Source organism: Ranitomeya variabilis, chromosome 7 (genome assembly GCF_051348905.1).
Source record: "Ranitomeya variabilis isolate aRanVar5 chromosome 7, aRanVar5.hap1, whole genome shotgun sequence".
In the NCBI taxonomy this organism is placed as follows: Eukaryota; Metazoa; Chordata; class Amphibia; order Anura; family Dendrobatidae; genus Ranitomeya; species Ranitomeya variabilis.
Genome location: NC_135238.1, coordinates 102,031,167 through 102,044,069, shown reverse-complemented (window position 1 = coordinate 102,044,069; position 12,903 = coordinate 102,031,167). Strand labels below are relative to the sequence as shown.

Below are 12,903 nucleotides of genomic sequence, written 5' to 3'. Positions count from 1 at the left end.
TCCCAGCTTCTACTACCCTCTCCTATTGCCTCTTCCCTTTAATTGTACCCTTGTTCCTTAGGCTACTTTCACACTAGCATCGGGCTCGGCCCGTCGCTGTGCGTCGGGCCGACGTTCCCGACGCTAGCGTCGTCTCCGCCGCACAACGGGGGCAGCGGATGCATTTTTCCAGCGCATCCGCTGCCCCATTGTGAGGTGCGGGGAGGTGGGGGCGGAGTTCCGGCCGCGCATTGCAAGCAACGTTTTTTGCTCCCGACGGTCCGCCACTGCACGATGCATCCGTCGCACGACGGGTGCGACGTGTGGCAATCCGTCACAATGCGTCGCTTAATGTTAATCAATGGTGAAAAAACGCATCCTGCAAACACTTTTGCAGGATGCGTTTTTTTCGGCAAAACGACGCATTGTGACGGAATGCAGTTAATGCTAGTGTGAAAGTAGCCTTAGTTAGACTTCCCTTATGTATGTCATTGTAGATACATTGTTTGTAATAAACCCCCTGTTAAAGATCCAGTAGTTCTTGATAATTAGTATTAACTGGCACCCCAAAACTCAGCAGAATCTTCACCCTCTATGCCTCAGAGTACTGCTGTGTTATTTGTCCTTGGTTTTATCGTTATTTGAATAAAAACGGTTTGTAAAGATGAAGCGAGTACTGGACTCTTCCTGGACTTTCTTATATGTTTTTCAGCTTTTTTTTATTTTTCCAACAAAATGTCAATTTTCATTTATTTTAAGGACCACAGCACATTTGAAGAAGAGAACCTAGACAGGGGATTTATCCAGAAGTCATCCTCCCCAGCTTTGTTAAGAAAGATGCCTCACTCTCTCCCTGTATTGACTATAGGAGCATCAACCAGATAATGATCAAGAATAATTATCCTCTGACCCTCATCTCAGAGTTGTTTGATTGCCTCAGAGGCTCCAGAGACTTACCAAATTTGATCTGCGGGACCATATAACCTGAAATGAATATGAAAGGGGGATGAATGGAAGACTGCTTTTAACACCCAGGAAATCCAATATGAGTTTCCCGTAATGCCGTTTGCAGTTTGCAATGTTCCAGTAGTCTTCTGAGAACTAGCTAACATCATCTTCCGGGACCTGCTATACGTTTGTGTGGTGGTTTACCTAGAAGACATACTGGTGCTCTTCCCTGATCTACCCACACACAAGAGGAATGTCTGGCAGGCCCTGCAGAGGCTTAAGAACAACAGTTTGAAACCCAAATTTGAGAAGTGTGACTTCGAGCAAACCTCCTTTCACTCCCTAAGTTACATCATTTCAGTTACCAGTCTGAGAATAGATCCCGAGTAAGTGTCCGCCGTCTTGATGACCTGAAAGCAATTTGGTGGTTTCTGGAATTCACTGATAACTGCTGCCACATTTCTCCTCTCTGACAGCCCCAATTTCTGACCTGACCCATAAGCGCAGTAACCCTAGGGTATGTACTCCTGAGGTTTCAAGCGCCTTTGGCTCCCTAAAACAGACCTTTCCTTTGGCTCCAGTACTGCACAGACCTGAAAGTAATAAGCAAATATTTTTGGAGGCAGATGCTTTTCCCGGGGCAGGTGCACTTCTTACTCAGAAATCTGTATGATAATGTGTGCTTTCTTTTACAAAGCCTTCTCAGCCCCAGAGCGCAACTATTTGAAAAGCAATCAAGAACTGTTGGCAATGAAGTTGGTTTTGGAGGAGTGGCACTTTCTACTTGAAAATGCGGTTCATCCAGTAAGTATCTATATAGACCACAAGAACTTAGCCTGTGATAGCACCACGCCGGAGTCCAGCTCTGACAGGGAGGGTCTCCGGCGTGTTACTTCACTCACCCGTGCTGTGGTCAGTTCTTTCCTTTTCCATGCTCTGCATGCTTCCAGCCGGTCCTCTAGCCATGTTCTTAGGGGACGCGCACTTCCGCCCACTTAAAGGGTCTGCGCATGCACTTGCTATTTCCTCCCCAGCCAAAACCTGTGGGACATTATGTATATATTACTTCCTCCTCACTGGAGAGGTGCCTGAGCAACCTTCCTGTTTTGCAGTCTAAGTTGTGTAAGGTTGCATACTAGTGATGAGCGAATATACTCGTTACTCGAGATTTCTCGATCATGCTCGGGGGTCCTCCGAGTATTTTTTAGTGCTCGGAGATTTAGTTTTTCTTGCCACAGCAGAATGATTTACATCTGTTAGCCAGCATAAGTACATGTGGGGGTTGCCTAGCAACCAGGAAACCCGAAGGAAATCAGAAGAGGGCACAGTAGGAAAGACTGTATGATTCCAGAAAGAAACAAATAGGAAAATCCTAGTGGGAATAGGTATCCTAAAGAAAAAATAATGAAATTGATAGTTGATTATATTTGACATTTTTGTGTGCTGTTCACTCATGTATTATTTGATTTATATAGTTTTTTTTTCCCTTCTGTTTGTATGCCCCTTTCAATGTCCTATCAGAAATCAAGCTGTAATGAAATTTATTATTTCAAGTGAATGTTGCAGATGGCGAGTCAATTTGTAATGACACTCCTTGCCCATGAAACAAGAAGAATCGACTATAGTGGTAAAGAGGATTATGGAATGGTATTCTTTTAACAGTTACGATACGATACAATACGATACACTTTATTGATCCCGTGGGAAATTATGGTATCACAGTTATGGGTCATTCAGTCACAAAGGGGCGTATGTTGGAGCCAACATGGACTCATATTAGCAATAAATAAAGCAATTGTTATCATCCACCTCTCGTGTCTCCCCTTTTCCTCATAGTTTGTAAGCTTGCGAGCAGGGCCCTCATTCCTCCTGGTATCTATTTTGAACTGTGATTTCTGTTATGCTGCAATGTCTATTGTCTGTACAAGTCCCCTCTATAAGTTGTAAAGCGCTGCGGATTATGTTGGCGCTATATAAATAAAAATTATTATTATTATTATTATATTATAAGAGCAATATACATTCCTTTAACTCTGCATAACAGCTAAAACGTACATCAAAGAGACTGACCATAAAATGCAAGATGTAATTACACAGGAAGGCAATTATGCCCAGGGTTGAAAAGTCCTTAGTTCTTTTGATAAAATAACGAGAATCTACATTGCATTCTAAAAAATACTAGGAGAACCCCCGAGCATGCTCGAGAAATCTTGAGTATTGAGTATTTTCGCTCATCACTATTGCATACCAGTCCCTGCTGCACTCCGGTGCAGATTCTGCCGGCTGCGCTCCAGTGCAGAACCTGTCTGCTTCACTCCGATGCTGCTCCCTCCAGTCTGTCCTCTGGGTCAAGCTGCTGCGCGTCCATTGGTCTGTCCTGTAGTGGCACCCGGCGTTCATTGGGAGCCAAGTCTAACCTCAGTATCAGAGGCTCTAGTGAACAGTCAGGTGTTCGCCTCAAGGCTCTTCATGGTCCGTGGCACAGTGGTTCCACACACCACCTCCATGACAATCTGCAGTCTGCACAGCAGCTAAATCCGCATTACGCCAGGTAGTCATTTGTTCTTCACCAGCTTGGTTTTTGATCTCCATTTACGGCCGGCAGACAAGAATGTAAAGGATGCACTTTCTAGGTTCTTTTTGTCTTCTCACCAGGAGGAGTAGCTTTAATACATCAATGAGTCATATGAGTCCTCAAGATGCTTACTGTTACTCTGGTGGACTTGTTTCTGGTTTAATCTGGAAAGACCTTTGTTAATGAACCAGACAGGAGGTGGGTTCTTCAGTGGGTCACTCATTTATGAGTAAAATGATCATCTCATTACACTGCATTATGGGTGGTCATCCCTGTGCAAATATATTGCAAATTTTATCTCAGCCTGTCCATCCTATGCCCAGAATAAGACTCAAAAATAGCTTTTGTCTAGTCAGTTTATTCCTCTGCCCGTACCGTCAGATCCCTGGCAGCACATCTCGGTATTTCCTGTCTCGGCTGGAAGTACAGTGTCACGGGGCAGAAATAGGAAAACAGGAGATGAGGAATCTGGGCCTCTGAACTGCCCCTCAGACTAGGGGAAGCCCTGTCTTTCCTTAACTTGGGGGTACCCTTGACGGTAGGGAGGCCCAAGTCACCGACCTGTCCCTGTCTCCTGTTAAACCCTGAACTAAACCCCAAACCCAGGAGGTGAACAGTGTAAACAGCACCACAAACCAAATAAACAGGAATAAACAATATGAGTGAGGGAAACACAATACAAAAAGGTGAATGCACAAACTACAAAGCAACAAAACTCAGAACTTAGCTGCAGAGTCCACAACACAGATAGTACAGCAACTGAGCTCCAAACACCAGACTAGGCTGACACCAGGGAGCTGCTACTGCGAGGTTGGTCTCCTGAAAGGAACTGTATAACCAACAGTCAGCTGATGCACCAGGTGACCTTTTAAAGGAAGGTGGGAGTGTTCACCACCCACAACAGCAGAACAAGCTGCAATGCAATTACACCAGCGGCCACCGGGGAAAAACTGCATTAACCCCCGATGACCTGAAAGGAAAAAAGGTTTTAATGTGAAGGAAACCAGATCTGCCACAGATCCAAACATGGATCGTGACATACAGTCATTTGGGTAGCTGTGGACCACTTCTCAAAGATGGCCCACTTTTCTCCTTTGTCCCGTCTCCCTTCTGCTTCTGTGCTTGTTCAGAATTTCATCCATCATATCTTCCATCTTTAAAGGTCACTGCTCCATATAGTTTCTAATAGAGGTGTCCCGTTCACTTCTTGAGGGGATACCTATAAGCTACTAAATGTAACCCTGGTCTTCTCTTCATGCTACCATCCCCAATCCAATGACCAGGAGCGGATCAACCAGATCCTAACCAACTTCCTTAGGAATTTTGTCAATGCTCATCACAGTCATTGGGCCGGACTCCAGCCTTTGGCCGAATTCTCCTATAACAACCTTGTGAGTCCTCAACTAAATCTCCATTTTTAATTGTGTATGGTCAACATCGCAAAATTTGGCTCCCTGTAACTACTATCACTGACATTTCTACGGCCGAGATTCTCAATAAGGGCTTCTCTAGAATTTGGGAGGAGACCAAGACTTTGCAATTGATGAAAAGACACGCATACAAGCAGGGTCTGACTGGCCCACCGGGGAACCGGAGGATTCACTTGTGGGCCCAGGCACTTACCCCTGCTGGCATACAGGGCCGGCAGCTGCCTAGGGCCCCCGCTGCTCAGGGGCCCCCAGCCAGTGGAGTGTCACCAATAGCGGCACACCCAGCTGCTATGGGGCCCGTGAGTCAGGGGGGCCCACCCGATGCCAGCGCAGCAGCAGCTGGAGACAGGAGCATGTCCCCACTGCTAAAGAGGTAAGAATATTCACGCTTCCCCACGCCCCTATTTCACTGTAATAGCAGGCAGTGTTAGCTGCAGGCTGAGGCTAACACTGCCTGCATATAAAGCAGGAGCGGCTGCATCGGAGCCCCAGAGGTGGGGCTAACAGAGGGCAATCGACTGGCAATGGAAGTGGAGCGGAACTGCAGGGATCTGATGCCGTCCAGCTTCCTGCCTGGCGCTTCCTGTCTGACACAGCAGTGCAGCTGGATGACATCATTCAGCACGAATCTATTTCAGGGAGAAAGATGCCGGCGATGAAGATGCTGTCGGGATGTGCTGCTGCTGCGGGGAACGTACGGAGAGATGAGTGGTGCGGTGTGTCTGTCTGCGTGCGTGTATGTGCGTGTGTGTGAAAGAGTGGTGCGGTGCTGTGTGTGAGTATTAGAGAGGGCAATGATGTGGGTGATAGAGAGAACAGAGATGGGTTGGTGGGGAGAAGGCAATGTTGGTGGCGGTGGAAAGGACAATGATGGTAGTGGTGAAATGGGCAATGATAGGAGTGGTGAGTGAGAAGGCAATGATGGAGGTGGTGAGGACAATGATGGGGTGGAGGGGGCTACATTATACCATATGAAGTGGGGCTGCATTATATTATACGAGGGGGCTGTGTTATACTTTATAAGGGGGCTACATTATTCTCTAAGGGGGCTACATTATACTGTATGAGAGGGCTGCATTATGCCCTAAGAGGGGGGTCTGTATTATACTATATAAGGGGGCTCTAGTGAAGAGTCAGGTGTTCTCCTAGTCTCACCCCTCCAGGCTCTCCTTGGTCCACATAACAGTAGTTCCACTACCACAGACGTTACACCAGGCTAATTGATGATGGATAAACTGGGAATAGCCCATACAGCCCATTAAAGAGCATTTGATATGATTGTAGAAATTACTTTTTGTCTCTATAAAAGAGGCAGCTATATATTAAAAAGCTTTAATTCCTAAACCCTTACTCCAATTAGGATACAAATACCTTCAAATTAAAGCGGAGAGTCTGCATTTAAAGCACATGTAGACTACATAACTGTATTTTGAATATGTTTTGTTAAACTGCTGAAATGCCAAAATTTGTGATGTATTGCTGTACCAAATGGGATAGTGACATACTTAGAAGAAATTGTACTGCAAAACATAAATCATACTGATAGGAAATTTTGATTGTGAGCCCCATCGGGGACTGAGATGATGATTGGTGTAAACTGTAAAGCGCTGCAGAATATGTTAGCGCTATATAAAAATAAATGACTATTATTAAAGATTATAAATTTTGTTAACCTGTATAACCTCTAAGGAAACAAAATAGCTCTGAAGCAAAATTATATTGGCATAACATTGAATTTGGAAGTTTTACAGCTAAGTGTTCAAAATATTCTGTTAAAAAAAAACCTGTGGAATAATTATGGATTGCAGATTCAAATTGGTGTCATTTTGGGGGGTTTCTATTGTTTTTGCTCATACAGTATAGACATCTGCAGTAAATTTCAGCAAAATCCAGACTACAAAAATGTGTGTTAGCTTAGCTGTATGTCCAAATTGTAGTTTATCATCACATATAGGGTACTGGAATACTAAGGTAGAAATTATGTTACAAATTGCTACGGTAGGTGCTTTTTAGACTGTGTGAAAATGAAACATATGGGGATGAAACATTTTGTTAGATAAAAATTATTTTTTAATGTTCACAGCCAATTATTAAAAAAAAAAAAGTTAAACACCTGAGGGGGCAAAATGCAAAGTATGCTCACGCTTACATTAATTCTTAAAGGGGAAGTTTCCAGGGTCCTCCTGTTATGGCACCTCAGGGTTTCTTCAGATGTATTATGGTGTCTACAAATTATCCTATCAAAATTCACACTCCTAAAGTCAAATGGCACTCCTTCCCTTCTTCTCCAGTGCTCAAAACACAATTATGGTAAGAAACGAGACAGATTTAACATTGTTTGGGCCTGAATACCTTATATTCCCATGGCTTTCTTCTAAAAGAGATATAACCAAGTTTAAAGGGAACTTGTTACCCCCCCAGGGCATTTTTACGTAAAAGAGCCACCTTCAGCAGCACTAAGGCTGCATTCTGTGAAGGTGGCTGTTATGTTTCCGATCCCTAGTAACACTGAAATATTGACTTTTATAAATTGCACCCCATACCTGTATTGCGTCCCAGAGGTATGGTGTCTCCCCCTGTTTCAGCCGCCTCCCAGCCATCAGTCATCCCCCTCTTGCGTCTGTTAGTCGCCTCCTGTGTTGCGGTTAAATGCCCTGAGCCTGCCCCCATCTCCCTCCTCCTCTCTTTCCTCCCGCGGCAGCGTCTGATGACCTAAGCTCCCCACACGCAGTTCACTGGCAGGTCAGCTCATCAGATGCTGTCCAGGTTAGGCTACTTTCACACTAGCGTTAACTGCATTCCGTCACAATGCGTCATTTTGCCGAAAAAACGCATCCTGCAAAAGTGTTTGCAGGATGTGTTTTTTCACCACTGATTAACATTAAGCGACGCATTGTGACGGATTGCCACACGTCACACCCATCGTGCGACGGATGCGTCGTGCAGTGGCGGACTGTCGAGAGCAAAAAACGCTACATGTAACGTTTTTTGTTCACGACGGTCCGCTTTTTCCGACCACGCATGCGCGGCCGGAACTCTGCCCCCACCTCCCCGAACTTCCCCGCACCTCACAATGGGGCAGCGGATGCGCTGGAAAAATGCATCTGCTGCCCCAGTTGTGCGGCGGAGACAACGCTAGCATCGGGAACGTCGGCCCGACGCACAGCGACGGGCCGAGCCCGACGCTAGTGTGAAAGTACCCTAAGAAAGAAAAAGAGGAGGAGGGAGATGGGGGCAGGCGCAGGGCATGTAACAGCAACACAGGAGGCAGCGCACAGATGCAAGAGGGGGATGATTGACGGCTGGGCGGTGGCTCAAACAGGGGGAGACACCATACCTCTGGGACTCAGTACAGGTATGGGGCGCAATTTATAAGTCAATATTTCAGTGTTACTAGGGATAATAAACATAAGAGCCACCTTCACAGAATGCAGCCTTAGAGCTGCTGAAGGTGGCTCTTTTACTTACAAACACCCTGGGGGGGGGGTGACAAGTTCCCTTTAATAACCCACTGTTTAACCCCTTTCTGACCTCGGACGGGATAGTATGTCCGAGGTCAGAAGCCCCGCTTTGATGCGGGCTCCGGCGGTGAACCCGCATCAAAGCCGGGACATGTCAGCTGTTTTGAACAGCTGACATGTGCCCGTAATAGGCGCAGGCAGAATCGCGATCTGCCCGCGCCTATTAACTAGTTAAATGCCGCTGTCAAACGCAGACAGCGTCATTTAACTACCGTTTCCGGCCGGAAATGATAGCATCGCCGACCCCCGTCACATGATCGGAGGTCGGCGATGCTTCAGAATAGTAACCATAGAGGTCCCTGAGACCTCTATGGTTACTGATCCCCGGCAGCTGTGAGCGCCACCCTGTGGTCCGCGCTCACAGCACACCTGCAATTCTGCTACATAGCAGCAAACATCAAATCGCTGCTATGTAGCAGAGGCAATCGTGTTGTGCCTGCTTCTAGCCTCCTATGGAGGCTATAGAAGCATGGCAAAAGTTAAAAAAAATAAAATAAAAAAAAATGTGAAAAAAAATAAAAAAAATATAAAAGTTTAAATCACCCCCCTTTCGCCCCAATCAAATTAAATCAATAAAAAAAAAAAAAAATCAAACCTACACATATTTGGTATTGCCGCGTTCAGAATCGCCCGATCTATCAAAAAAAAAAAAAGACTTAACCCGATCGCTAAACGGCGTAGAGAGAAAAAAATTTGAAACGCCAGAATTATGTTTTTTTGGTCGCCACGACATTGTATTAAAATGCAATAACGGGCAATCAAAAGAACGTATCTGCACCGAAATGGTATCATTAAAAAACGCCAGTTCGGCACGCCAAAAATAAGCCCTCAACCGACCCCAGATCATGAAAAATGGAGACGCTACGAGTATTGGACAATGGCGCAATTTTTTTTTAATTTTTTTTTAGCAAAGTTTGGAGTTTTTTTTCACCACCTAGATAAAAAATAACCTAGTCATGCTAGGTGTCTATGAACTCGTAGTGACCTGGAGAATCATAATGGCAGGTCAGTTTTAGCATTTAGTGTACCTAGCAAAAAAGCCAAACAAAAAACAAGTGTGGGACTGCACTTTTTTTGCAATTTCACCACACTTGGAATTTTTTTTCCCGTTTTCTAGTACACGACATGGTAAAACCAATGATGTCGTTCAAAAGTACAACTCGTCCCGCAAAAAATAAGCCCTCACACGGCCTAATTGACGGAAAAATAAAAAAGTTATGGCTCTGGGAAGGAGGGCAGCGAAAAACGAACACGGAAAAACGGAAAATCCCAAGGTCATGAAGGGGTTAAAGGCACCCTAGAGGTTTGGATAACTTGACAAATACACACAAAAATAATACACAGAACTCGCCCCTAACACTTGATTCACTGCAGTTCTATCTTTGTAGTGCAGTTGAACCATTCCTTATAATATCTGAATAAACTGTCACATATACTCTAACATCTTCTTCTGGAGAATATAACTTACCATATATACTCGAGTATAAGCCGAGATTTCCAGCCCAAATTTTTGGGCTGAAAGTGCCCCTCTCGGCTTATACTCGAGTCACGGTCGGCGGCAGGGTCGGCGGGTGAGGGGGAGAGGGCGCTGAGGTATACTTACCTGTTTCCGGGGCTCCTGGTGCTGTCCCTGCAGTCCCACGGTCTCCAGGTGCCGCAGCTCTTCCCCTGTTCAGCGGTCACGTGGGACCGCTCATTAGAGAAATGAATATGGACTCCACTCCCATAGGGGTGGAGCCGCATATTCATTTCTCTAATGAGGGGTAATGGTGACCGCTGATAGAGGAAGAGGCTGCGGCACCCGGAGACCAGCTGTCCGGGGGAAGGAGCGGGACGCCGGGAGCAGGTAAGTATTACATATTCACCTGTCCGCGTTCCACACGCCGGGCGCCGCTCCATCTTCCCGGCGTCTCTCCGCACTGACTGTGCAGGTCAGAGGGCGCGATGACGCATATAGTGTGTGCGCCGCCCTCTGCCTGATCAGTCAGTGCGGAGAGACGCCGGGACGGGACGCTGAGGAGCTGCAAGCAACAGAGGTGAGTATGTCATTTTGTTTTTATTGCAGCAGCAGCAATGGCACAGCTTTCTATGGTACATCTATGGGGCAATAATGAACGGTGCAGAGCACTATATGGCACAGCTATGGGGCAATAATGAACGGTGCAGAGCACTATATGGCACAGATATAGGGCAATAATGAACGGTGCAGAGCACTATATGGCACAGCTTTCTATGGTACAGCTATGGGGCAATAATGAACGGTGCAGAGCACTATATGGCACAGCTTTCTATGGTACAGCTATGGGGCAATAATGAACGGTGCAGAGCACTATATGGCACAGCTTTCTATGGTACAGCTATGGGGCAATAATGAACGCTGCAGAGCACTATATGGCACAGCTATGGGGCCATATGGAGCATCTATTTTTATTTTTCAAATTCACCGGTAACTGCTGCATTTTCCACCCTAGGCTTATACTCGAGTCAATAAGTTTTCCCAGTTTTTTGTGGCAAAATTAGGGGGGTCGGCTTGTACTCGAGTATATACGGTAATTACAGAAGACTCTAAATTGCATAATCTATTTTCTTAACTCCCCATCAGCTTCCTGCATCTACAACAAATACTAACTATGACCCTGACACCCATCCAGGCTCCTCATCATCTCTGCTATTTTTTGCAGCACTGCCCAAAAGTGGCATAAAAACACCTAAAGTAGGAATATGATAAGAAGAGTTAAGTGTTAATACCTTTGTACTAAAAACTTAAAACACACTATTCTTTATTTCTCTATTAAAAAAAAGTGTACAGGAACATAATTCATACATACCACTTAGTTAAATCTTTAACGCTGCATCCAAATATCCAACTGTGAGTAAACTACAAAAAAAAAAAAAAAATACAATAAAATATCAACCACCTTTACTTTGCAGTCTTTAGTTGTGTGCACAAATCCATTAGGGTATAATGAATAAAAGCCAAACAACTAGGAATTTACAAGGCTTGATTTTCAACTCTCTAGCAAGAAATAGTGTACTTTAAAGGTTATTTCCAACCAAAAAAGTTATTGCCCATTAAGAGAATACGTGATTACTTGCAGACCGGAGACAGATTGGCTGTTTGGACCTCAATCAATCCTCAGAACAAGGCTCTGAAATGGCAAGTTGAAATGGACCAGTGATCTCACATGTGTCAATGCTCCATTCATTCTCCATGGGATGCCCAGAGATTGCTAAGTGTTGTACTAAGTAATGTCTTTTAAAGTTTTTAATATTGGAAATAACCATTTAACCCCTTACTGCCGAAGCCTGTTAACTTCCAAACAAGGCCAACTTTTTTCAGTTCTGCTCAGTTTTACTTTGTGGTAATGACACTGGAATGCTTCAATATATCCCAGTAATAATGAGAGAGCTTTTTTTTCTCGTGACACTTCCTTCATGATGGTAGTAAATTTAGGTTGATATGGTTTCCTGTTTTTTTATGAAAATATAAAAAATTTGACAAATTTAGAAAAAATCATTATTTAACTCAGAATTATTATGCTCTAAAAAAATTAGTCATACCACACAAAAAAATTCAAACATTTACCACATGTCTACTTTATATCATCATCATTTAAAAAATGTTTTTTTTTTTGTTAGAGGGGTTAAAAAATTTGCAGTAATCTTTCAATTTTCCCATAAAATTTACACATTTTTTTTTAAGGGACAACTTCACTTTGAAAGTGACTGAGGGACTCATGTGTCAGAAAACACCCAAAACAATTAATGATAGTAAAAATGGCACTGCTCATGGCATTCAAAACCTTATTCAGAAAGTTAATCAATCATTTAGGTGCTTCTGATTTTGTATTGTTCTGTGCCTGATGGCGAGACCTGACTGGTCTAGAGGGCTTGCAGTTTGTTGCAATCTTTTCAGTTGGCCATTGGGAGATGTCAACCACTGAAGATTCTCAAATTGTAATATTTTTTTTATTAGACTGGACTATCACCTCACTACACTTATTTAACTATCCCTGTTTTACTTAAATAATTAATTGGGGACCCCTCTATTCTTCATAACCAGCCTTACTAGAAGTGACAGCTGAGGGTTGCAGCACCCAGCTGTCAGTTTTGCCTGGCTGGTTATCAAAAATATAGGGGAACCCAAGCCCTTTTTTTGCAATTATTTATTTATTTAGAGAGCAGGGGCTGGCTGCTGAAAACTCCCATCAGCTGCTTCTGCTGTCACTGTTAGTAGAACTCAACAGATAAAAGACCGAATGATGGACAGAGGGAAAATTATAAATAAATAATAAAGGGTAGGTTAAACAGAATATTAACTATTAAAACACCTTTATGGGCTAATGCAACATATACAATGCGGCTCCCTTACCTACAATTATAACTGCTTCACATGTGCACTTCTGGTTAGCATGTATCCTTTGCCATTCTACACATATGTATTTTGTGC

The 12,903-nt window shown here is 44.2% G+C and overlaps 1 protein-coding gene across 1 annotated transcript in view; it reads right to left on the bottom strand.

Moving 5' to 3' along the window:
• The window catches only part of PGAP1 (post-GPI attachment to proteins inositol deacylase 1), a 1,745,445-nt gene that overhangs the window by 1,109,015 nt on the left and 623,527 nt on the right, over window positions 1-12,903 (bottom strand). The window contains exon 11 of the mRNA XM_077275621.1: window positions 11,282-11,331. Within this exon, the coding sequence (XP_077131736.1) occupies window positions 11,282-11,331 (50 nt within the window). The remainder of the gene's footprint in view (window positions 1-11,281; window positions 11,332-12,903) is intronic.